The 27,293-nt window shown below is 36.5% G+C and overlaps 1 protein-coding gene across 3 annotated transcripts in view; it reads left to right on the top strand.

Moving 5' to 3' along the window:
• DCP2 (decapping mRNA 2) overlaps positions 1 to 27,293 on the top strand; it is a 50,567-nt gene that overhangs the window by 15,224 nt on the left and 8,050 nt on the right. For 2 of the 3 annotated variants that reach the window (XM_079916637.1, XM_079916636.1), the window contains exons 3-10: positions 3,077 to 3,204; positions 3,620 to 3,718; positions 15,755 to 15,907; positions 16,033 to 16,145; positions 16,245 to 16,352; positions 18,512 to 18,650; positions 21,394 to 21,504; positions 25,269 to 25,320. In XM_079916637.1, the coding sequence (XP_079772763.1) occupies positions 3,077 to 3,204; positions 3,620 to 3,718; positions 15,755 to 15,907; positions 16,033 to 16,145; positions 16,245 to 16,352; positions 18,512 to 18,650; positions 21,394 to 21,504; positions 25,269 to 25,320 (903 nt within the window). The remainder of the gene's footprint in view (positions 1 to 3,076; positions 3,205 to 3,619; positions 3,719 to 15,754; positions 15,908 to 16,032; positions 16,146 to 16,244; positions 16,353 to 18,511; positions 18,651 to 21,393; positions 21,505 to 25,268; positions 25,321 to 27,293) is intronic. The other variant, XM_079916638.1, reaches the window with a different exon arrangement.

Genomic DNA, 27,293 nt, shown 5'->3' with positions numbered 1-27,293 from the left:
TTTCTCTTTTGTTAATTTTGCATGGTCTTGTGATTTTTCTTCAGTAAGCACTCAGCAGTGGGTACAGAATGGCTGTCCTGGACTTGACGCTGGGTTGAGGTTTTACTAGGGAGCTGTATTCAGAATAGTGGGGCAAAGAAATTTTGGATATTGCTAAGACATTGATTAAAGTGATGGACCATATTGTTTAGGGAAGGAATTAAAAGCAGGAGGGTGCTAATATGGAGAAAGGAAGACAGTCAAAAATAGATGTAGAATAACAGTATATTGTGAGTAATTAGAAGACTGCCGTAGAAAATTGTGGTCACAATGTCTTATTCTAATCGAAGTACTATAATAGTTCTATTGATGGCAAGGTCCAGAATGTTCCTGTGGGAATTGGTCCCAGAAGTGGGCATGGATGTAAAGTACAAGGAATACAAGGAACTGAGCCTGGAGCGTGAGATGAGTTGTTCTTGGGGAGATCGATATCGTCTATGATAATGGAAGGATGGAGATTATCATCTAAATGATTGTCTATCGTTAGAGCAGATTTTTCATGTTTTTGCAAAAATGTTAGAATAAAAAGTATATAAAAAAATCACTGAATTGTTAAAAAAGAAAGAGGATATATGTAATACAAGTAGATATATGTGCTTAAAATTTCTTACATTCTTCATTTAATCAATGTGATCTTCTTTCTCTTAGAACTATTGTGTAGGGCCCAGTAACCCAGATTCAAGACGCAAAATAGTAGCCAAGTAGTGCTTTTAGTAAAAATTAGAAAGATAATTAACATTACTCAGAGCATGTCATAGGGTTTTTTAAATTAAATACATTGTCTCATTAAATAAAAATGGTATTCAAAAACTTTCCACTCCCTTGTTTGAATTACTTTATGTACTCCTGAATATGGAAGAGGATTGAAGAGTTGTCATTGGGGAAATTGATGTTATTTTGGATTGGGTTCTGTTATTTGCTAATTTTGTGGACTTGAGCAAGTACTTTTCAACATTAATTCCAAGTGTATCTTGAACTGTAGTTGGTTGGTTTATCAACTCACTCATTTTATGGTGATTTGGGAATAGGAAAAAAAGTAAGTAAATGAAGAGTATAGATAATTTCCAAGGTTATGTCAGTTGATTTAATTTCTTTTGCTAAACCTTTGTTTTTGTTATTCTTTTTAAAGAAGTTGTTTAATGGGTAGAAAAATGAGATAACACTTCATTAGAGAGACGTTGATGCACCTTGAAGTTATGAGGAACATTGTAGGGAGAAGGAAGAGAAAGAAAAAAAACTAGATAAGTGTCTTCCTCTTTGAATTATTGGAAGTTACCTATATTCCTGGGGTATATTCATATGTTTTTTTCACTATGGTTAAATTTTTAATGGAAAAAATATCCATTTATTTTAAATTTATAACTAGATTCAAAAAAATCTGTGGTGACTTTAAAACGCATAAGGGATTTTACTGAACATCTCAAGCCAGACTTTTATTGAGAAATAGCTTCCAGAATTCTAGCAAGCTCTCGTAGAACCATAGGGCTTCATGGAATAGTTAGTATTATATCCATAATTTATTCTTTTTCCCCCCCTCCCTAAATAAAGGCAAGGAGTGTTTATATTGAGATTAATCTACTGCCTGTCTTTTAATTACAGTGTTGTTATAGATGGTTGAATTTTTTGAGCTCTTTGAGAACCTTAGTTCTTACTGCAACTATAAAACCAAAGCAAAATTTTAAACACAAAGCTGTAAAACTCATAAAATTTGTTTTCATAAAGTGAATTTAATGTGATGTTTTTGTTTAAACCAAACTACTAGTCACAATGTGAATATAATGCTGTCTTTAAGGGTGTTTTGATGTGCCTGTACTACAAGTTTTCCCAGAACCTTTCTTTATGTGTTATGACACCTTCCTTTCTGTGTTACAATGGAATATCATTTGACCCTAATACACTATTTGCGTATTACTTTTTTTCTGTTTTTAGTAGCCCACAGCAGTTAAAGTACTAGTGCCAATATGGTCTCTAAAATCAAGTAGTGTAGTACTTGATGGATGAGATCATCCAAATGATTGAAAGTATGCTCATATTACATGCCTTTACATTAACATAAAAATGAAAAGACAGAATATGTAAGTTTTCATAGAGGACTTGAAGACCCTTGAGAATGTCCTCCATTTGAGAAACGCTATCATAAATTATAATTTTCCCCACAGTTTTCATAATAAACAGTGCTGTAGTGATGAGGCATTTGGTAGCATGGAGTATTGGAAGCCTGAGCATATACTTTACAGGTTTAGGTTTTATTTACTTTAAAAAAAAACTTATTTTACTCAGCCCAGTTTTGGGGAGGCATACCCAGTTTCTTTTGAAACAGGCCATACTTTCCTTAAAACCCATATTTACCTTTCTCTATAATCCTTAATAAATCTTCATCTTAAAAATGTTTTAAATTATGGAAGCAATATATGTACATGGTAAAGAAATTCGGCAGTGTAATATGTCATCCCTAGTTCTGCTTCCCAGAGTTAGCCACTTCCACTTACTCTTTTTATTTATTTATTTATTTTTTTGGCCTTGAGGCTTGTGGGATCTTAGTTCCCGACCAGGGGTTGATCCTCTGCTCCCTGCACAGGAAGTGCGGAGTCCTAACCACTGGACCACCAGGGAATTCCCACTTTCACTTATTCTGATGGTTCCTAGCTCTTACCAGTATATGTGTACTGTGCTTATATTTCTTGATGTCAGTTTCAGTATCTGTTGACTCTTAATATGATGAATTCGACCCATTTAACAAGAATTATTCGAAGTGTTCACATGGTCCTGAATTTATTTGTGTTAACTTAGGGAGCTAGAGTATTTGAGTATTCACAATTTACTTGATTTGTGTCTAGGCTAAATGCAGAAGTTAGCAATGGCTTGTTCAAGAGAAAACAAATGTGAAAAGACAAAAGCAAGAAGGATAAACTTAAGTGAGGTGAAGATACGAGTAATTTCATGTAAAATACACAGTTGATTTAAATAGATCTCTTTATGTGTATAAGTGCTTAAGCTGTATTAAGGGAGAAAGTAGCTTCCTTAACACAATGTATACTCTTCAGTCATTGTCCATTTTTGCTGCCTCAAGGTGAAGATGTGGAAAAAATTTTGGATGAATGGAAAGAATATAAAATGGGAGTGCCAACATATGGTGCAATTATTCTTGATGAGACACTTGAAAATGTGAGTGAGAGTAATAAAAGATTTTTAGTGAAATGGTGATCAGCTGTTTTCATCCTAATATGTTGTTTTTATAATGTTCTGAACTGAGGTTTGAAAAGTATACTTAGATTTTTAGTGATAAAAGGCCAGATTTTGTATATTTCATCTGCATTCTGGGTCTTCATAATTTATACTTGTTGCAGCATGACTTATTGCAAAGGAATCATTTGATTTTTGAAGAAATACTTTAAAATGGACAGAATACCTTTCTTTACAGGAAAAGTAATAGTATATTTAGCTTCCTGAAAGATAGTCAACCAAATAAAATTATTGGTGATAACAGTTACCTGAAGTAAGGAGAAAAGCACTTTTGGCTTTTAGAAAGGAACATGGGAAAGGAGGGCAAGTTTTATTTTTTCCTCTGATTGTTTTGTAGGTATTACTGGTTCAGGGGTACCTAGCAAAATCAGGCTGGGGATTTCCAAAAGGAAAAGTAAATAAAGAAGAAGCTCCTCATGATTGTGCTGCTAGAGAGGTGAGTTATTGCAGTTTGAAACAGTAACATTTGGTGGTTATGCTTTGAGTGTGTTTTTTTAGCCATGGAGACTAACTTGTTTGGATCATTTAATCCTCTTTCCAGAACTTGACTGCATGAAGTAACATCTTTTATAATGTAACTGTTGATTCATTTGTCCACATCTATCATTTATTCTTCTCTCATTTGTTTCCATTTTCTTTCATTGTTCATTTTTTATTCTATTATTTAACTTTTTTTTTAGATATCTTCTCCACCTTTCCTTTTAGAATTGGATTTGTTATTGGTTAAATATTTTGGCTATTATAACCTTTGTTTTATGTTTATATTCTTGGCTTCCAGACAAATGCATAATTTGGGCTTTTCTAAGAAATTTATGTTTGTTGCTCAAAACCCACTCTAGCTTCCTCCCACTGCCTGTAGGATCAAGTTTAATTAAGTATTGAAACTCCCTCCCCTACCCCCAACACAAAACTTAGCCATTCCTAAATTTATTTTTCTTTATTCTTAGTCAAAAGAATGAATTCTTTGGTCTCTGAATTTGATTGATTTGTTTCAGCCTCTAGGCTTTTGCATATGTGATTTCCCTACCTGGAAAGTTCTGTCTTCTTCCTGCCTATTCAAATCTTATCTAGGTATCTTTCTAGACCCAGCTCAAATTACTCTTTTTCCCTAAAGGACTGCCACCAACTAGCTCTATATACAGGGCCTGAGTTTCTTTATTTGTAAAATAAGGAAGTTCATTCTTCTTTAAATTGTTTTTTTTAAAAAAAATAATTTATTTATTTGGTTGTGCCGGGTCTTAGTTGTGGCTGGCAGGCTCCTTAGTTGTGGCTTGCCAGCTCCTTAGTTGTGTCACTTGGGCTCCTTGGTTGTGGCATGCGAACTCTCAGTTGCGGCATGCATGTGGGATCTAGTTCCCTGATCAGGGATAGAACCCAGGCCCCCTGCATGGAGAGCACGGAGTCTTAACCGCTGCGCCACCAGGGAAGTCCCTAAATTCTGTTTATTTTAAAATGTAACCAGTCAGCTGTAGCCCACAGTAATCTGAACTTTAATAGCAATTGCTGTCTTTATCATTCGCTTGGCCTTAACTGTATAGTACCTTGTGATATATTGTATACTGTATTCTTATTTATTAGTTCCTAATCATTTATAACATTACACCTTGTCCTTGACATTTGAGAAGTTGAGCTATGAGGAAGTATGATAAAATGGAAAGAGAACTGGCCTAGAAGTTGAAAGGTTTTTGTTCTAGTATAGTTTTAGTATATGTTGTTCAATAGCCTAGAGACTTTGGGCAAGTCTCTGTAAGACATAAAATGTTTTTAAATTATTTTTTTGCCTGCGTTGGGTCTTAGTTGTGGCACGCAGCATCTTCATTGAGGCATGTGTGATCTTTTTTTTTGTTGTGTGCTGGCTTCTCTCTAGTTATGGCGTGCAGGTTTTCTCTTCTCTAGTTGTGGTGTGTGGGCTCCAGGGCGTGTGGGCTCTCTAGTTGAGGTGCCTGGGCTCAGTGGTTGTGGCACGCAGGCTTAGTTTCCCTGCGGCATGTGGGATCTTAGTTCCCCAACCAGGGATTGAACCCGTGTACCCTGCATTGGAAGGCGTATTCTTTACCACTGCAGCACCAGGGAAGTCCCAGATATAGCTAGAAACAAGATCTTCATAACTAGAAGTGATATCTTTAGAATCTAAGCTGGTGGTGATTGAATTTTGAGATGGCAGTATGTATTTTGTGACATATTTTATTTGGGTCTCTTGCCTTATTTATTTTTTGACTCATTGTTTTCCTGTGGCAGTGTTCACTGCCTCATTTAAGTTTGGGTATAATTATTAGTGAGGGATAATAGTTAAAATTCTTATAAACCACTAGTGGTTATTTGCTGTAGAAAAACTATTAGTAGTTATTTTCTTTGGAGTAAGATTTGTTGTTGTTGTTTTTTGTGTTTTTTTGTGGTACGCGGGCCTCTCACTGTTGTGGCCTCTCCCGTTGTGGAGCACAGGCTCCGGACACGCAGGCTCAGTGGCCATGGCTCACGGGCCCAGCTGCTTCGCGGCATGTGGGATCCTCCCGGACCGGGGTACGAACCTGCGTCCCCTGCATCGGCAGGCGGACTCTCAACCACTGCGCCACCAGGGAAGCCCTGGAGTAAGATTTTAAAAATGATTGAAAATGCTGCATTTTAAATTGAGTATGGAACAACTTATCTAAGCAAGTATTTGCAACAGCGTATAGACAAAGCTTTTTCTGTACAAGTAGGTGAAGGTTTATGCCCACCCTTTAAAATCGAAAGCTATTTAGGAAGCAGGTGAGAAATTGCCACATCCTCTAAGAGCTTTTCCTTTCTTTTCTGTATATGGCAGGAGATGTACAGTACTTGTAAAGTCTTCCCTTTTTATACCTTCAATTTTTGTAGTCATCTTGCTTATAAGGAAGGACAAAATGGGAACCATAGCATCCTACTTAGAGGAATTGATCTGTAGATCTTAAACATGGAGTTAGACTAGTCCTACAGTAGTGAGATAGTTGTCCAAGTCCAGAAAAGATAATAACTGGAATAACAAATTTAGGCTAAATTGTGTGAAATGAGCTGTCTCTGGAATTGGATCTTCTTGGAGGAATCAAATACCTAACCTTGGAAAAACTGAAGAATGACCCTAGACCCAGGAGTGCTGGAAACCTCCCTCTGATGAGTTTTATGCACTGTATTATAAAGAGTCAGGATGATGCAGAAATAGGATATTCAGGGTAAAAAAGTAAGTTAACCTGTGAACTGAGACAGTTTTCACTTTGGTTTATCTTGTTTGTTCTCTGCTCTGGGATACTAAGATAAAAAGTTGTCCTATCTATGTGATGCTGATTTCAGTAATGACTGTGCATCATTGTAATTTGTAAGAAAGTAAATAAAATTTATTCTTGGGGCGATGGGAAGTGGGAGAATGGAGTGTGGATTGTAGGATCTAAAGAGAATCCTTTGGGGAAAGATACAACCATTATGGGAAATTGTTATCTCCATTTTACAGGTGGGGGTAACTGAAACAGAGCAGTTTAGTAACATGCTCACGGTCTTACAGTAAGCAGCAAAACAGAGATATTTAGGTATTTGGGTTCTGGAGTTGATGTTCTTGACTGCTATATAGGCAGTTAAGGAATATTTATAAATGGGTGAGAATTTCTAAACAGATGAAAACAGAAGGAATTTGTGATTTTTAAGTACATCTATTTCCTAATAACATTTACCTTTCTGTTGGATCAATATGAATTTTTTCCCCCTGTTTTAGAGTTTTTGTCTTGCTCTGAGGAAAGCACAAGCATACTTAGGAACCACAGTCCTTTAATTTCAGGGAAAAAAATGTTCCCTTTGATAATAATTAATCCTAACTTCTAACCTTTCTGATCTAAATAATAGTCTCTTTTAGCTGATAAAAGAACTTGTCAAAGAAGATTTAACTTTAATTTCTGTAAATTTTGAGGCTAGAAGTTTTAAAGTCAAGTCTTTTGACTTTTATTCCTGATTTTTAAGTGAATACTTTTTTCGTAAAGAGAAAAGTTTTGGGACTAAGGTGGAGCATTGCTGTATTAGTCCACTCAGGCTGCCATAACAAAATACCACAGACTGGGTGGCTTAAACAATAGAAATTTATTTTCTACTTCTCTGGAGGCTGGGAAGTCTAAGATCAAGCTGCCTGCTGATTGACTTCTTGGTGAGGACTCTGATCCTGGCTTGCAGTTGGCTGCCTTTTCTCTGCATGCTCATGTGACCTTTGCCAGGTGCCTGTGTGAGTGCCCCGAGAGCTAGTGTGCTGGCATCTCCTGTTTTTCATAAGGGCACTAGCCCTGTTGGATTAGAGCCCCACCCATATGACCTCATTTAACCTGTAACACCTCCTCAGAGGCCCTATCTCCAAATACAGTCATATTGGGGGTTAGGTCTTCAACGTAAGAATTTTGGAGGGTTCAATCCATAGTAGTTGCCATTTTTGAGTGATGAAGTATTCAACTAGCAGTGCTAGAGTTGCAGTGTATCCTTCTGCCACTTGGTGGTACTGCAGTATAATAAAAGCAACACTGTTTGAGGGAGGGGAGGAACCACCAGTGTCTTAGTTAAAAACCAGATTTTTATTCCATTTATAGGAGTTTATGTTTTTTTTTTTTGAAGATGTTGAGGGTAGGAGTTATTTATTTATTTATTTATTTTTGCTGTATTGGGTCTTCGTTTCTGTGCGAGGGCTTTCTCTAGTTGTGGCAAGCGGGGGCCACTCTTCATCGCAGTGCGCGGGCCTCTCACTATCGCGGCCTCTCTTGTTGCGGAGCGCAGGCTCCAGACGCGCAGGCTCAGTAGTTGTGGCTCACGGGCCTAGTTGCTCCGCAGCATGTGGGATCTTCCCAGACCAGGGCTCGAACCCGTGTCCCCTGCATTGGCATGTGGATTCTCAACCACTGCGCCACCAGGGAAGTCCCTATTTCTGATCACTTGTATTCAGTGAAGTAGATTTAGGACAGGGATATGAAAAATGTTTTCTAGATATTATTGAAAGGCTATATCAGGATAACCTTAGTATATTTTTGTTGTTAGTTGCAGTGAAACACCAACTGTTTTTGAGAAAACAAGGAATACTTGGCAGTTCACTTGTGGTTTCAAGATTTCATATTGTTGCTTATTATTTGTCAGAACAACATATTTTATTCTAATAAAGCTTTAATATGCATTTATGTGATTTAATCTTGATAGAATTTGTACAGAGGAATTATTGGTTTATTCTACCTCTTGTAGGCTTATAGGACATAGATTTTACGCAGAGGATTTCATTGTCTATGCTGGTGTTCTTTGGGTAGCACATTTCTTTACTCTTATGTAGAGATTTTTATCTGATATCATTTGAGACATTAGTCCTATTCCATGTGCCAGGAACATTAAGTCTGTATTATAATACAGGAATGGATTTGATACACAGAAGGTATGGTATTAAAATTTTTATATTTGTTGTCTATACATGTAAGTGAGCTATTAAAATTTTTTCCTGGTAAATATTTGTTGAGAATGAATACCTAATTTTATTATTATTATTTATTTATTTATTTATTTATTTTTTTGCGGTACGCGGGCCTCTCACTGCTGTGGCCTCTCCCGTTGCGGAGCACAGGCTCCGGACGCACAAGGCTCAGCGGTCATGGCTCACGGGCCCAGCCGCTCTGCGGCATGTGGGATCTTCCCGGAACGGGGCATGAACCCGTGTCCCGTGCATTGGCAGGCGGACTCTCAACCACTGCACCACCAGGGAAGCCCATGAATACCTAATTTTAGAGGTAAATCAGTCTTTATCACTTTTAGAATTGAGGTCTGTCACTATATTATGTTTATTCTAAGTTTGGTTGTACAGGGTTTCAAGCTGCCTTTGTTAAACTAGGCTGATGGCCTCATGTTGTACCATTTCCTCTCATATAATTCTTCAGCTGTAGCCATTCCCAGCTATGTGAATGGAATGTCTTTTTCTTTCTATCTGGCAAACTTCTGTTCATCTTTCAAGTCCTAGCTCAAGTGTATCCAGCAGAATAGGATGCCCATGACAGCCTTCCAGAGGTGACCACCCCAACTCACAATCACACCTTACCTTTAACCAAGGCTGAGTTAGGCACCCTGATTCTGTACTCCCATAGAACCCACCTACCTTTTGGCACGTATATCATATTGCAGTTATCATTTCTTTTTTAGATGGAGCTCTTTAAAGAGCAGCGCTTGCTTTATTCATTTCTGAAGTCAGTGCCTAGGACAGTACCTACCACTTACTAAGCACACAGGATATATTTGAATGAATGCACTAGAAAAACCTAAACATTAATTACATGTTACTCTTTAAAATTGTGTTACTATTGAGAGAATTTCAAGTATAGAGAAAAATAGTAAGAATAATATAAAGAATAGATTCACCTGTTAATATTTTGCCATATTTGCTTTATTACTTTTGATACATATGGGTGAATGGTTTTTATTATTATTGCTAAATACTTTAGGAGTAAATTGCAGACAAAATGCCCCTTAACCCCTAATTATTTACGCATGTAAATTTTAAGAAGTGGGAAGTTCTCTTATATAAGCACAGTGTAATTATCAAATTCGGGAGTGGGACATTGATAGGTTCTGTTATCTAACGGACAATTCATATTCATATTTACTAGTTGATCCATTATGGTCCTTTTCTGCAGTTTCCACCCCCTTCTCCCTCCACGATCCTATCCAGGCTCATGTACTGTATTTGCATTTAATTGTTATGTTTTCAGTCTCTAATCTGAAACAGCCCCTCGGTCCTCCAATACTTGTTTTAGTAAGCATGTATTCAGTTAGATTCTGTTTGGTAACAGGCTCTGCTCACAAGGAACTTAGAATATACAGTTTACCTTTAGCATAGTTTCTAATTATTATACAGACATACGTGACTGGAATGTATACTAATTTCTGATTATAAGGTATTATTCAAAGAAGGTAGTTAAAGGGAATAACTAAAAATAGAATTAAGAACTATATAAAGTTATTTTAAAACTTTTTTGTTGGAGGATAAGAACATAAAATACACTAATCTTAACAGGTTATTCATTTTTATATATGTATATACCTGTGAAACCACCACCTAGGTCAAAGAATATTTTCAGCACCTCAGAAGATTCTTTCCTGCCCCTTCTTAGTCAATGCCTTCTTTCCCCCACATTTCCTGAAGGGAACCACTATCTTGACTTCTATCACCATTGATTAGTTTTGCCTGGTCTTGAGCTTCATATAATTAGGATTTTGCAATAGTTATTCTTTGTGTTTTATGTCTTTGGCTCAGTATAATGCCTGTGAGATTCATCTATGTTGTTGTGTATATTAGCAGTTGGTCCTTTTTAATTGCTCTTTGTTATATTCCAGTGTACAAATATACCACAGTTTGTCCATTCTCTTATGCATTGGATTGTATCCAGTTTTTGGCTATTCAGAATAAAACTGCTGTAAATATTCTTATACATGTCCTTTGAGGAAAATAAGCCTTCATTTCTCTAGGAGTGGAATTATTTGAGTCATAGGGAAGTTGCATATCTACTGCCAATGGTTTTCCAGGTGGTTGAACCGATTTACATTCCCACCACCCACATATGAGAGTTCTAGTTGTCCTGACCTACACATAGAATTACCAATTTAAAAATTTTTATCGCATGTTCATGGAGTGTGAGAATTAATATTGTTTAATGTCATTACTGCCAAAAACCATGTCTAGATTCAGTGTGATCCCTTTCAAGATTTCAATGACATTATTTTTACAGAATTAGAAAAGAAATTCTAAAATGTATATGTAACCACCAAAGACTCTGAATAGCCAAAGCAATCCTGAGAAAGAAGAACAAAGTGGAAGGCATCACACTGCCTGATTTCAAGCTATACTATAAAGCTATAGTAATTAAAACAGTATGGCACTGGTATAAAAACAGACAAATATATAGATCAATGGAATAGAACTGAGATCCCAGAAATAAACCCACACGTATATGGTCAGCTAATATTTGAAGAGGGAGCCAAGAAAACTGAATGGAGAAAAGAAGTCTCTTCAGTAAATTGTGCTGGAGAAATTGGATATTCTCATGTAAAAGAATGAAACTAGATCCCTGACTTATACCACTCACAGAAGTTAACTTGAAATGGATTAAATACTTAAATTTAAATGTAAGACCTGAAACTATAAAACTCCTAGAAGAAAACAGGATAAAAACTCCTTGACATGGGTCTTGGCAATGATTTTTTGGCTATGACACCAAAAGCATAAGCACCAAAATAAGCAAGTGCGACTACATCAACCTAAAAGCTTCTGTACAGCAAGAGAAACAGTCAACAAAGTAGAACGACAGCCTACGGAATGGGAGAAAATACTCAAAAACCATATATTTGATAAGGGGTTAATAGCTAAAATGTATAAAGAACTCATACAACTCAACAAATAATTCAATTAAAAAATGGGCAAAAGACCTGAATATACATTTTTCCAAAGAAGATAGAGGAATGGCTAATGGAATGGAAGATAGAGGTATGTGAAAAGATGCTCAACATCACTAGGTTATTAGGCAAATAGAAATCAAAACCACAATGATATATCTCTTATGCCTGTTAGAATGGCCACCTTAAAAAGACAGATGAATGTGGAGAAAAGGGATCCCTTGTTCACTGTTACTGAGATTGTAAACTGGTACAGCCACTATGCAAAGCTGTATGGAGGATCCTCAAAAAATTAAATTACAACTACCATATGATCCAGCAATTCCACTAGTGGGAATATATCCAAAGGAAATGAAAATGCTAACTTGAAAAGGTATCTGCATTCTTATGTTCATAGCATTTTTTACAACAGCCAAGACATGGAAACAACCTAAGTGTTCATCGATGAATGGTTAAAGAATATGTGGTATGTTATATTCACAATGGAATATATTTCAGCTGTTAAAAAAAAAAAGAATCCTGCCATTTGCGCTATGGATGGACATTGAGAGCATTATGCAAAATGAAATAAGTCAAAGACAGGTACTGTATGGTCTCACTTACATGTGGAATTTGAAAAAACAAAACTCATAGAGGGAGAGATCAGTTTTGTGGTTATCAGAGGGTGTGTGCGTGTAGAGGAGAATTGTAGGAAGCTGGTCAAAAGGCACAAACTGAGTTAGAAGATAAATAAGTACTAGGGATGCAGTGAACAACATGATGACTGTAGTTAACACTGCTGTATGATACGTATGTAAGTTGCTCAGAGAGTAGATCCTAAGAGTTATCATTACAGTGAGTTCTCATTACAAGTCAAACCGTTAAGCTGTACACCTTAAAGTTAAGCAATGGTATATATCAATTATATCAGTAAAACTGGGAAAAATTTTATGGTCATTCCTCAATATATACAAAAAGTTAATTATGTTGTATATCTGAAGTTAATATAATGTTAATTATATCAATTTAAAAAATTTTAGTCATTCTCATGGGAATGTAATTGTCATTGTGCTTCTAATTTATGTATCTCTGAAGTCTAATGATGTTGACCACATTGTCATATTCTTATTGGCCATTTGAATGTGCTCTTTTATTAAGTACCCACTTACATGTTACCCATTTTTTTAAAAAGTTGGTTTACTTGTCCTGTGGATATATAGGACTTTTTAATATAGTCTGGATTTGAGTGTATTGTGAATGTCTTCTGATTTATGTCTTCCCTTTTGACCTTCTTAATGGAAACTCTGAAGAGAAACAATTTTATGTCACTGATGTGTAAACTTTCAGGTAAACCAGTCCTAATTGTTACAGTTATAAATCTAATATCCATCCTGATTGATTTACAATTAAAACAGTTTTTTTTAAGCTATGTCTGAAGCAGTAGAGTAGGGTAGACCTTAGTTGCAAAGAAAAGGAAAACCAAAGTATCTGGACTTTCACTCCAGATAGCATACATGAGTTGTGAAATAAATCCACAATTGGTAAAAGAATTTTATTTTGGAAAAGGTGTATAGTTTTGGTTTAGGACAAGAAAACTTTTTTTTTTTTTGGTAGCATATCTGTATTTCTGTTCCCACTCTGTCATTTCTAGAAGTAGGAAATACAAATAATGTCTGTTTTTTCTATATACCATAGAGCAGTTTTCAAGTAAGTATATTCACCTAGTATCTTGAAATTAGGGAAAGGTAGTATACAGAAATGAGTTAGGTGTCGTAGAGGAGCTTAAATTGGGAGTTACAGTCTACACATGTTTGAGACAAGTATAGATGTGCCCTTGTTGAGGAAGGTAGAAAGATGTACCTTTCTCTTGTCAGATGTACTGGCAAGAGAAGGAGGGAAGAGACAAAAAAAAAAATGGATAGAAATATCTCCTTCACACCCATACCTTGTAAGAGATTCAGGCCTGTGCATGTTCTGTCCCACTGATTGGTTAGAAGGTGCTGAAACTAGAGGCAAGAGGAGGAACGAACTCCAGTGTAAAAGATGCACAGTGGTTACTAGACACTAAAGCTCCAAAGCCTTTTCATTTGGGGGTGAAGTGGGGAAGGACTTGGTCACAGAACACAAATGTTATCTGAAGGAGAACTTTAAGGCTAGAAGATACCAGTGCTTTTTAAATTTTAAGCAGAAGCCCGGGATTTTAATCAAATTAAGAATGGCTCCTCTGGCTGAAGGAAAAGGTGAGGGTTAGATGTGACATTTTATTCCTGAGATTTACGCTCCTGCAGTCCTTGAGGCACGGTGAGGAAAGGCAGTTTTAGAACCATTAATCCACTTCACTAGTTCTCATTTTTAGTGCATTTACAACACCTCCCCACACACACACGTGCAAATGTGGTTGTAGCTATACTCTTGGAATCTGCCCACTTAAATATTAGTATTAATCACACTCCGTTTTCATGTTTGAGAAATGGTTTTCTTTGTGAAAGACGGGGGCTCCCAACCCCTGGGCCACGGAATGGTACCAGTCAGTAGCCTGTTAGGAACCAGGCTGCATGGCAGGAGGTGAGCAGCGCCCACCCAGCCCTGCAACCCCGGTCTGTGGAAAAATTGTCTTCCACGAAACGGGCCGCTGGTGTAAGACACTTTTCATTCTGTAGCTTGGTATACATATAGATTTGTGGTTGCGGTGAATAAAATCCATACGGAGTTCCCAGTGACTTCCCACAGAGTGGGAACCACTGATGTATTCTAACATCTTAAGGGTTCTGGACCCAATTACATTGTGTGTGTGTGTGTGTGTGTGTGTGTGTGTGTGTGTGTGTGTGTGTGTGTGTGTGTGTGTGTGTGTGTGTGGCAAGTTTTGGACGTCAGCTGGGTGTCCTACAATTCAACTCAATTCTGACGCTATCTACCTGGAGATAGCATCCCATTCCACATGTTAAGGGCTCAGTCCCATAAGACCCTCCTTTGCTTCAGATGCCAATCGCAAGTCCAGGTTGTCATTTGTGCTTCTGAGCTCCTCCTTGGGTTTGATTAATTTGCTAGAGTGATTCGCAGAATTCAGATTTCAGTTTTTCTTACTAGATTATCAGTTTATTGTAATAAAAGGATATAACTCAGAAATAGCCAAATGGAAGACATAAATACATAGGGCAAGGTATAGGGAAAGGGCAAGGAGCTTTCATGCTCTCTTCTAGAGCACTGCTATGCCCAAATCTTCATGTGTTCACCAAACCAGAAACTCTCCTTTTGGGTTTTTAGGGGGGGCTTCATTTCATAGTCATGATTGATTAAATCATTGGCCATTAGCGATTGAGCTCAATCCCTGGAGGTGTGGGGGAGGAGGGGCTGAAAGTTCCAGCCCTCTTAATCACCTGGCGACCAGCTTCAGTCCTTACTCAATCCTTACAGGGGCTTCTTAAGTCACCTAATTAACATAACAAAAGACACTCTTGCTTTCGTCACTTTAAGACATTCCAAGGGTTTTAGGAGATCTTGTACCAGAAAGGGGGACAGTGACCAAATATATATTATTGTAAGTCACAATTTCCCACGTTGCCCTTCACTGAATAGGTGAAGAAACTTAGGCTCAGGTATGCAAGGAGGTTTTTCCATAGTGAACAGTTCAACAGAGGCACAGCTAGAACTAGACCCTGAAATATTCTGACTTTTTCCTTAGTGGTTTTTAAATGAATGAATGAATGTATGTATGGCTGCGTTGGGTCTTCGTTGCTGCGTGTGGGCTTGTCTCTAGTTGTGGCGAGTGGGGGCCACTCTTCGTTGCGGTGCGCCGGCTTCTCATTGGGGTGGCGTCTCTTTGTTGCAGAGCTCGGGCTCCAGGCGCGCCGGCTTGGTTAATTGTGGCATGTGGGCTCAGTAGTTGTGGCATACGGGCTTAGTTGCTCCGTAGCTTGTGGGAATCTTCCCGGACCAGGGCTCGAACCCGTGTCCTCTGCATTGGCAGGCAGATTCTTAACCACTGCTCCACCAGGGAAGTCCCAAATTTTTGTCTTTGATATAAACAAATTTTAATGAACTGAAGGTCTAACAGCAAAACTTGAAAATCATCATCCAAATTTGTTATTTCCAGGTCTTTGAAGAAACTGGTTTTGATATTAAAGATTATATTTGTAAGGATGATTACATTGAACTTCGAATCAATGACCAGCTTGCTCGTTTGTACATCATTCCAGGAATTCCAAAAGATACCAAATTTAACCCGAAAACCAGAAGAGAAATTCGGGTATGTAATTGAAAAGTATTTTCAGATTGCTGGACAGTATCCCAATTAAATGATGTAGGAAATTGCTTTTAGAAACTCCTTGATAATAAGTAACTAACAAAATGAATTATTTTCTTGTGTTTCAGAACATTGAGTGGTTCTCCATTGAGAAATTGCCCTGTCATAGAAATGATATGACCCCAAAATCCAAACTTGGTTTGGCACCAAACAAATTTTTTATGGCCATTCCTTTTATCAGGTATGTTCGTATTTCTTTAAATACAAAACTTCATAAATTCTGATAGTGAGTTTCTTTACATAGCCAAGTTTTAAAATTGAATTCTTAATGTTTCCATAGACCGTTAAGGGACTGGCTTTCTCGAAGATTTGGCGATTCCTCAGATAGCGACAATGGATTTTCCTCAGCTGGTAGTACACCAGCTAAACCCACTGTGGAAAAATTGAGGTAAAGAAATATATGCGTAGGATTCTGACTTTTTGATAGTTTTTAATGCAGTGACATTTTGCTTATAAAGTTTGTAGAGGTGTTGGCTTCCTTTTTGTAGGTACTATTTTGTTACTGGTCTCACAAATAATTGAAAAAAATTTTAAGGGTTTTTGATGAGAGAGGTTAGTGGAATTTGGAAAGGAGCTTCAGGCATATTTTAAAATGGTATACATAAGAGCTTATCAACTTTTTAGATGGATAGATAGACTATGAGGAAAAGACAAAAATCCTCTGTATGTATATTTATACTGTTACTTCCCTGTTCTCATATCTTTACTTTAGAAATAATTGAGTTTCTGAAGATGGTTGAATGGGGGGAATAGATTGAAGTTTGTTTTTGTGTAGAGGAGATGAGGGATGCTGGTGTATGTATAATTTGTTCAGAAAGATAGCACTGTGAAGGCTTGGGCTTGCTTCTTTTCTTTCCCTAGCCTAGACTGTATATTATAAAGAGTGACTATTACATGGACATGAGCCGCAAAGAGCATTTTCTTGGTTGGAATGTAATTGTATCCAAATCACAATTATAGAGTAGGCTGAGTAAGTAATTTTCTTAAATAAGTATATGTATTTGTAATCAGCTTGCTAGAACTTTGCCTTTGTTAGGTTCAGAGAGAGTTGCTTTTTATACTTTCTCTAATTTAGGTGTTCTGTTTTTATCCCAGAGCTTTAAAAAGTAAACAATAGGAGTAACACATCTGCAGTCAATATTTTTTAAACACATAGGGAATATGCCATTTTAGTTGAATTTTATGAGGATAGGAGATTAGATTAAATGCCTTGAAAGGTCATTTCTGCCTTTCAGAATCTATGATTATAATCACCAAATTATATACTACTAAACATAAGGGAAGCAATAAAAAGGAAAAAGAGTAAAGTAGACAGGAATGTAGTCAAGATTAAAAAAATCCAATCACTACTAAAAAGTCATGAAATAGTGACACTGTTTGAAAAGAAATTGTGTCACTGTTCATATTTGGGAGAATCTGTCCACCATAGTGTGTGATAAGATTCCCACATATTTCAGCCAGTGTTAGGGTTTGTGGTCCTAGAGAATGGAATGAGACAATAAATAACTTCTTTAACCAAATTTCAGGTTGCTTAGGCAGGGTGGTGTCTGTTTTTAGCATATAGAATAACATCTATTGATGTGTTGGAGGAAATATCTGGGTTTTGTCTAAAGAAAGAGTAGAGAGTCTGCAATTTAATTACAGTTTTTAAATGGGAAAGGGGACAGATTCTGAAATATTCAAAAACAATCTTACTATAATATGGATCTTGGGATCAGTGGCTCTGGACTGTATTACACATGTATGTGGTACTACAGAATACGATTTCTTATCTTTACTACAAACTACTGTTACAGTTGGTTTCTTTTGCATAAGTATTTGAGACTGGATCTTTATTTAATTTGCTTCTCCATCGTTTTTGAGCTCCTGAATTTTTTGCTGCACAATGTAGCTTAATTTTTCAGATCCTCTTCCAGCATGGCCGGGGTCCGTAACTGACCTGTGCCAGATCAAATTCCATACTTAAGCATCCTAGTAAAGAATTGAGAATTGAGTTGTCTGTCCTGTTAAGAAGGAAGATCCACTGACATTTGTTTGTTTCGACTAGATTGATTTATTGAATTTATTTCTAAATTTATGAAAGAATTATTTTCTTCAGTTGTGTTTCTTTTTGCGGGGTGGGGGGGCATGCATCACAGCTTGCGGGATCTTAGTTCCCCAACCAGGGATCGAACCCGTGCCCCCTGCACGGGAAGCGCAGAGTCCTAACCACTGGACCGCCAGGGAACTCCCCAGATTTTTAAAAGTACAATCATTTATAGGGAGGAAGTGGTATCAATAAATTTAGGAAACTTTGGGATTAAAAATAACAGAGTATTAATTCATTCAAGAAATATGGAATGCTAGGCACTCCTCTGGGTGCTGGGGGTAAAGTGATAGGCAGAGTCAACAAGAATCCCCTGCCCTCATGGAACTTATACTCCAGTGGGCAGAGATAGACAGTAAATAAAGTAAAATTTGTAGTCTGTAAGATAAACTAACAGGTGTTAGAAAGACTATAAGTGAAAATTTTCTGATCTGATTTTTATTTTTTAAATCTTGGTGTAGTCGAACCAAATTCCGCCACAGTCAGCAATTATTTCCTGAAGGTTCTCCCGGTGACCAGTGGGTAAAGCACAGGCAACCACTGCAACAAAAACCATATAATAATAATCATTCTGAAATGTCTGACCTTTTAAAAGCAAAGGTGAGTGATACACATTTAAAGATTTTCATAACTTTAGCTCATTTGACTTTGGAATGTATCTGAGTTGAGGAATTACAGATTAACAGTTGTAGAGTTCTGAATTGTTAATCCAAGGCTCCTGTGTTTCTGACTTGTGATTTGAAGTAGGGATGAGACTCCTTAACCTTTACAGCTTTGGTATTAATCCAGTGTAGTAAGTAATATGAATTAACATCTGATTTTGGTAAATATGCTACCAGTGAAAGGTTCATTACTGTGTTGTATTCTGGTGTATGATTATATTACAGTTTATTTATCCATTCTACTCTTAGTGGACATGTTTGTTGTTTCCACTTTGGGGCTTTTACAAACCATACTGCTATGAATATTTCTGTACATGTCTTTTGAGGAACATACACAGTTCTTTTGGGTATATAGAATTGGGTAGAAATGTTGGAGCAGTGGATATGCCTATGTTCTTGAGTATATACTCAATATTCTCGGGTAATTTATATCCCCAGCAAAATATATGAGAGTTCCATTTGTTCCACATCCTTACTAATCCATGGTAGTATCTGCCTTTATTACTTTAGCCATCTATTTGGGTACCACTCTTTTTATTTTCATTCTTTTAAAAATATACTGGTTTCATCAAAATTAAAAACTTTTGTGCATCAGAGATCACTATCAAAAGAGAAGAGACAGCCCATGGAATGGGAGAATTTGCAAATCATATATCTAATGGATTAATATCCAGGATATATGGAGAACTCCTACAATTCAATTACAAACAAAACAACCCAATTAAAAAAATGGGTAGACACCTTGAATAGACATTTCTTTAAAGAATATATACAAATGACCAATAAGCACATGAAACGATGCTCACAATCATTAGTAGAATGCAAATCAAAACCACAGGAGATACTATTAATACCCACTAGGTACGAAGTAATAAAAATGTAATTAAAAAATGGAGAATAATAAGTGCTGACAAGAATGTAGGGAAATTGGAACCCGTGTCCATTGCAGGTGGGAATGTAAAATGGTGCAGCTGCCATGGAAAACAGTTTGGATGGTTCGTCAAATAGTTAAACATAGAATTACCATATGACCCAGCAATTCCATTCCTAGGCTCATACTCAAAAGAATTGAAAGCAGGGACTTAAACAGGTAACTTATATCCCAGTGTTCACAGTAGCATTATTCATGATAGCCAAAAGGTGGAAACAACCCATGTGTCAACCCATGTGTCTGTCAGCAGATTAATGGATAAACAAAATAAACATATAGAGGAATATTATTTGGCCTTAAAAAGGAATGAAAGGGACTTCCCTGGTGTTCCAGTGGTTAAGACTCCACGCTCCCAATGCAGGGGGCCCGGGTTGGATCCCTGGTCAGGGAACTGGATCCCTCATGCTGCAGCTAAGACCCAGTGCAGCCAAATGAATAAATAAATATTTAAAAAAAAAAAAGGAATGAAATTATGATACGTACGTGCTACAACATGGATGAACCTTAAACACATGCTAAGTGAAATAAGCCATACACAAAAGGACAAATATTGTATGACTCCACTTACATGAGGTGCCTAGTATAGACAAATTTATAGACAGAAATTAACTTGTGGTTACCAGGGCTGAGGGACAGGAGGGAATATGGAATTATTTAATAGGTACGAAGTTCTGTTTAGATGATGAAAAAGTTTTGGAGACGGATACTGGTGGTGGTTGCACAACATTGTGACTATACACTGCCACTGAGTTGTACATTTACAAGTGGTTCAAGTGCTAAATTTTATGTATATGGTACCGCAATAAAAGGTAAATACCGAGAAGAATGGGATGAAATTGAATTAAAAGTCTGTGGTAACATGACTGCTGTATTTCCCTACCTTTCTTTCTTTAAATTAGCTTGTTGTTTTCAAGCTATTTTAGGAACTGCTTAATTTTTTCTGTAGGTAGATAGAATGTACATAAATGTATTTTTATACATTTTATAATAATAATAAAATTATTCTGCTCACTGTTTTAGCTAGTCCTCTTAAATAGCTGTCTTTTTAAGACCTCTAAGGCCAAATTAATGTTTAAAAACTTTGTGTTTTAAGTTAAACTTAGAGTTATTTTCTAAGAAAATTAACTCGTTAAAGCAGTATAATAGCAAGATGTCAACTACTGCATGTTTAGGTTTTAGGTCTAAATTTAGGGATAATGGCCCAAATTTTAAAAACCAGTTGTCTTTATTATTTTGTATAAAAAGAGATTATTAATTTAAAAAATCTCTATTTGTTTATTAATAATTTAAAGCAGATTTTAGGGTAACAGTGATCACATCGGCTGCCTGTTTCTAGCTTTAAGGACTGTAGTCAATGGGCCTAAGTGTTCCCTCACAGAGAGGTTTTCTTTGGCAGTCACATAAGGTTTTCAAAGTTGTTCCTCTCCTTGCTCCCATTATTCTTTTACTCCTCATGCTTGTAAACACAGTCTGTGAGCAGAAATGGCATAAGGCAAGAGGTGTGGAAAGATTCCTAGGGACCATTATATTTGCTGTTTCATATCTTTTGAGGACTCTTGCTTTGTGAAGCACTATCTTCTATAAGAAAATATATTGATAGTGGTTCTCCAGTGTTTAAGGAAGGTTTTGGGTGGGGGTGCTTTGCTGAACTCTGATTCAACCAGCTAAATACATTCATAGGGGTATATTGTTTTATCCTATTTCATTATGCTATAGGTTTACATTTTATTTCTTCTTATTGGAAAAACAGAGTCAAAGTATGAGGGGAAATGGCAGAAAACAGTATCAAGAGTCACCTAATCAAAAGAAAAGAACAAATGGGGTCCACAGCCAGCCAGGCAAGCAGCAGAATCCCTTGATGGTAAGAGTTAACAGCTCTCATGCTAAGAAGGCAGTTCACGCTTTTTAAGATGGGGCAAGGGCATTGGCGAGACACGTTGAATTGATATATTGACAGGATTTTTATGAACCTGCTGTGTGCGCACTATTCACCCACTAAAAAAATCTCTGCCTACTCTCAATTATAGGTTTATCACATTGATTCAAATGTGCAACTGATCTTTACTTTTTATGTGGGTATTTATTTATCTATTTATTATTTTTTAAATTAATTTTTATTGGAGTATAGTTGATTTACAATGTTGTGTTAGTTTCTGCTGTACAGCAAAGTGAATCAGTTATACATATATCCACTCTTTTTCAGATTCTGTTCCCATATATAGGTCATTACAGAGTATTGAGTAGAGTTCCCTGTGCTATACTGTAGGTTCTTGTTGGTTATCTATATGTGGGTATTTAGATTTATTTTAATACTTTGGAAACAGTGTGTAGTCAACCCTGCTTTCTAGACAAGTCCTAAGTATTCTCTCTATATTTTTCTAAATAGAGTCTGTATTATTTTAATGAAGTTAAAAGTTTGGAATAACATCACAGTGTTTTTGTTTTCTTCAAGTTGATAGAATTTAGAAAACGAAAATAAATAAAACACAATACTCATAGCCAGTGTCATAGTCATTAGACTAGGCTGAAAGACAAATACGTGTGAGCATTTTAAGGCATTTACTTCCATTCTTTTAGTCTGTGTTCCAGAAGGTAATTCATAAACTGGTAAGTCTCCTTGCTTATCTTTTCTGTAAGTCCCAGTATTTCTTTCCTTTTTTTAAAAGATGTATTTATTTTATTTTTATTATTTTTTAAAATTAATTAATTTATTTTTGGCTGTGTTGGGTCTTCATTGCTGCACGCAGGCTTCCTCTAGTTGCAGTGAGCGGGGGCTACTGTTGGTTGTGGTGTGCGGGCTGCTCATTGTGGTGGCTTCTTTGTTGCGGAGCGTGGGCTCTAGGTGTGCGGGCTTCAGTAGTTGTGGCTTGTGGCCTCAGTAGTTGTGGCGCACGGGCTTAGTTGCTCCGTGGCATGTGGGATCTTCCCAGACCAGGGATCGAACCTGTGTCCTCTGTATTGGCAGGCAGATTCTTAACCACTGCAGCACCAGGGAAGTCCCAGTCCTGGTATTTCTATGTTGAATTTTCTTATTGTATCTTCACCTATTTTTCTTTCTTTAACAGTGGGTGATAATAGTAATTTCAAGTTTTTAACAAAAGTATTTTCCTTGAATTCCCTAGGTGCTGTTGATTTAACTTGGGGTGTATTGATTCCACTAGCAAGCACATGTTAAAGATCAGTTTACTGTTAGACTACTTGCCCTTTACTATTATTGTACTCCACTCTGGTAGAAATAGTGACAAGAACAAAGAAGAGTCTTAATAGATGGTCAGAAGGCTTTTAATCTCATTCAACATCTGTCCCTAACAAAAGCTGCACAGATTAAAATGATAGTACTATACAAATGTTAATTCTCCTCAAATTAATACATAGATTTAATTCAATACCAATCAAAATCCTTGATTTTTTGGGAGGAACTTCACAAATGACTCTCATATTTGTCTAAAAGAACTTGAATAAATTTTTTATAAGTTCTTAAAATAAAGTTAATGATGGAGAACAAGTATATGAACAGCTTATAAGGGAAGAACTAAAACTGACTGATAAATGTATAAATGTGTAATCAAAGAAAGTAAAATAAAACAGGATGCCACTTTTCCTCATTAGATTGGCAAAGATGAAAAGATAGCCACTTATGTATTGTTGAGAATATTGAGAACCCTTAAGAATTGCTAATTGGTACAGCCTCCTAGAGAGTAGTTTGGCTATATTGAAAGCCTGAAAAAGTTCTTACCTTGTTTCCCTAGAAGAGAAATTTAAAGAATATTCACTCCATTGCTCTTAGTTATGAAAACATGGAAATAATCTAAATATCCAAGAAGATAATACTAAATGCAATATCGTAGATCTATGCCATAGACTACCATGTAGTCATTAAAAGTGATGGTGTAGATGTGTATTTATTGAAAAAGGAATATGTTCATAGTATATACATTTAAAAAGTGGGTTATATCCTTTTTGACCCACCTCCTAGAGAAATGGAAATAAAAACAAAAATAAACAAATAGGACCTAATGAAACTTAAAAGCTTTTGCACAGCAAAGGAAAACATAAACAAAACAAAAAGACAGCCCTCAGAATGGGAGAAAATATTTGCAAATGAAGCAACTGACAAAGGATTAATCTCCAAAATTTACAAGCAGCTGATGTGGCTCAATATTAAAAAAAACAAACAATCCAATCCAAAAATAGGCAGAAGACCTAAACAGATATTTCTCCAAAGAAGATATACAGATTGCCAACAAACACATGAAAGGATGCTCAGCATCACTAATCATATGTATAGCTGATTCACTTTGTTATAAAGCCAAAACTAATAACACCATTGTAAAGCAATTATACTCTAATAATATGTTAAAAAAAAAAAAAAAGATCCTGCAGGGCAAAGGCAAAAAACTACAATGAGATATCATCTCACACCGGTCAGAATGGCCATCATCAAAAAATCTACAAACAATAAATGCTGGAGAGGGTGTGGAGAAAAGGGAACCCTCTTGCATTGTTGGTGGGAATGTAAATTGATACAGCCACTATGGAGAACAGTATGGACGTTCCTTAAAAAACTAAAAATAGAACTACCATATGACCCAGCAATCCCACTACTGGGCATAAACCCTGAGAAAACAATAATTCAAAAAGAGTCATGTACCAAAATGTTCATTGTAGTTCTGTTTACAATAGCCAGGACATGGAAGCAACCTAAGTGTCCATCAACAGATGAATGGATAAAGAAGATGTGGCACATATATACAATGGAATATTACTCAGCCATAAAAAGAAACGAAATTGAGTTATTTGTAATGAGGTGGGTGGACCTAGAGTCTGTTATACAGAGTGAAGTAAGTCAAAGAGAAAAACAAATACTGTATGCTAACACATATATATGGAATCTTAAAAAAATGTGGTTCTGAAGAACCTAGGAGCAGGACAGGAATAAAGACGCGGATGTAGAGAATGGACTTGAGGACACGGGGAGTGGGAAGGGTAAGCTGAGATGAAGTGAGAGAGTGGCATGGACATATATACACTACCAAATGTAAAATAGAGAGCTAGTGGGAAACAGCCGCATAGCACAGGGAGATCAGCTCGGTGCTTTGTGTCCACCTAGATGGGTGGGATAGGGAGGGTGGGAAGGAGACGCAAGAGGGGGGAGATATGGGGATATATGTATATGTATAGCTGATTCACTTTTTTATAAAGCAGAAACTAACACACCATTGTAAAGCAATTATACTCCAATAAAGATGTTAAAAAATGGGTTATAGAATACTATGTATAGAATAATTCTGTTTGTTACATAATTATATGAAAATACATTCACACATATCTTCATAGAAAAAAAGCTGGAAAGATGTACTGGAGTGTTAATAGTAATTATCTCTGGGTTGAGAAATTTAATGAATAATTTTCTCGTTTTCTGGTGTTTCCATATTGTATGTGTATTCAAGAGCTAAAAACAGTTTTAGGCTTAAAAAAATAAAAATAAAATTAAAAATACCAATGCAAGGTGGGCATGGTGATTATATGGTTTAATTCTCTTCCTGAGAAATTTGATACTATATCTCCTTATTTATAATTGAAATAACTGGAGATGGTATGTTGTGTGTTTGTGTTTTTTAATAGAAATGTGAAAAAAAACTTCATCCACGAAAGCTTCAGGATACTTTTGAAACAGGCAAGTCATTTTCTTTTTAAAATTTCTGCTGGTTGGGATTTGGTTTGGTTTTGAAGTAACCTTGATTTTAGTGGTGCATGACGAACTGTGATAGATAAGCTGAAAGAGTTGCACATGGTCTGTAGAGAGTTCATATATATGGTCAAGTTCTCTAAATATGAAACTGGCTAAAATAAATTTATTTAAATTATTTGCCCTTTCACTGTGCTATTTCTTTTGCGAATGTGAAGCCTTGGTGCTGTGCATGAATATTGTAAATAAATAAATAATTGCTTAAGGGTTAGACAGGGAGTAGACCCAAGTAACATAATGGTGAGGAGAAACCTCATTCTCACATATATGTAAGGGGAGTGCTAACTTCAGAAGGGAAACATTTCCCCCTTACTTGAGGTAATGATCAACTTGTTAAGATGGTACTAAGGATAGCTTTTATTAAAATGACATTTGGAACTTCTCCACCCTCAGTTATGAAGAGTAGGTGTGTGATCTGATTTGGAAAGTAATGTTGAGGAATGTAGAAAGCTCTTTGTAAATACTGATTTAATAGATGTCATTTGGAAGTGCAGTAGGCTATTTTTTTCTTCGGTCCTGTTTTGAATGGTATGAAATTCTCTGTGCAGTAGGTAAGCATTTATTTACCATCTAGATTTAAGGCTTTCATATAGAAAACTCTTAAGAATTGAAAAGCATTATAATTATATTTTCTTGCATTACTGTTTATGATTTAAGCAAGATAGAAGCTATATTAAAAGAGATGCTTTGGGGACTTCCCTGGTGGTCCAGTGGTTAAGACTCCGTGCTTCCAATGCAGGGAACGTGGGTTCGATCCCTGGCTAGGGAACTAAGATCACACTTGCCTGCGGCACGTCCAGGAAAAAAACAGAGAGAGAGATCCTTTAACCCTGTTTTGGAAAATTAAGTGTAAGAAGTTGGAACTATCATTAAGTTATGGTGGTAGAATTCCTCTTAGTTGGACTTTTCTGGCCACCTTAGGTGGTGTGGGCATGATAGGCTGATAGTTGAAGTAATGTAACTTCAGAAATCAATTATTTCACAAAATCTTTAAAAAGCCATATGTTTAGGAACATTAAAGAAGGCACAGTATAATGTATATCCAACTTAGTTAGGCATGATTCAGATATATAAAATTTTGAGTTGTCTTGAGAAGGAAGTATAAAAGTGTTCTTATCCTGGGAAACCTCGTATCAGACTTTATTTCTGCCTCAACCTTTTGGTGTCTATTCCAAACCTACTTTCCTGGTCAGGTCCCTGTTCTACTTTAAGGGGAAAAAAAAAAGCCCTGATAAGTTGGAGTTCTGTTGTACTATGATTTTGAAAATTTGGATTTTTCTTTAGGTTGACATACTCACTGAATATTTAATAACCTCCAGCTTTATTTTTCTAGAATTGGAATCTTTACAGATCTTACATTGTAATTATAATCTTTATAATGTTTACATTTTGATCTCTATCAAGAAGCTCCCCTTATGTTGGCACAAAATACAAATATAGGTGGTAAACAAAGGTATGCCCAGTTTTAAAATTAATTATTTTTGGCTGTGTTGAGTCTTCGTTGCTGCACACGGGCTTTCTCTAGTTGTGGTGAGCAGGGGCTACTCTTCATTGCAGTGTACGTGTTTCTCATTGCAGTGGCTTCTCTTGTTGTGGAGCACGAGCTCTAGGTGTGCTGGCTTCAGTAGTTGTGGCACATGGGCTCAGTAGTTGTGGCTTGCAGGCTCAGTAGTTGTGGCACACAGGCTTAGTTGCTCCGTGGCATGTGGGGGATCTTCCTGGACCAGGGCTCGAACCCGTATCCCCTGCATTGGCAGGCGGATTCTTAACCACTGCACCACCAGGGAAGTCCCTAGGTATGCCCATTTTTGAAAGCAGGTGAATATTAAGGGTCTTAAAATAAAGGCTGAGATTAAGATTTTGAATGTTTGTTTGGAATAAGCAATAATAGATTAGAAATT

This window comes from Stenella coeruleoalba (assembly GCF_951394435.1).
Source record: "Stenella coeruleoalba genome assembly, chromosome: 3".
In the NCBI taxonomy this organism is placed as follows: Eukaryota; Metazoa; Chordata; class Mammalia; order Artiodactyla; family Delphinidae; genus Stenella; species Stenella coeruleoalba.
This window is presented reverse-complemented; position numbering and strand designations above follow the sequence as displayed.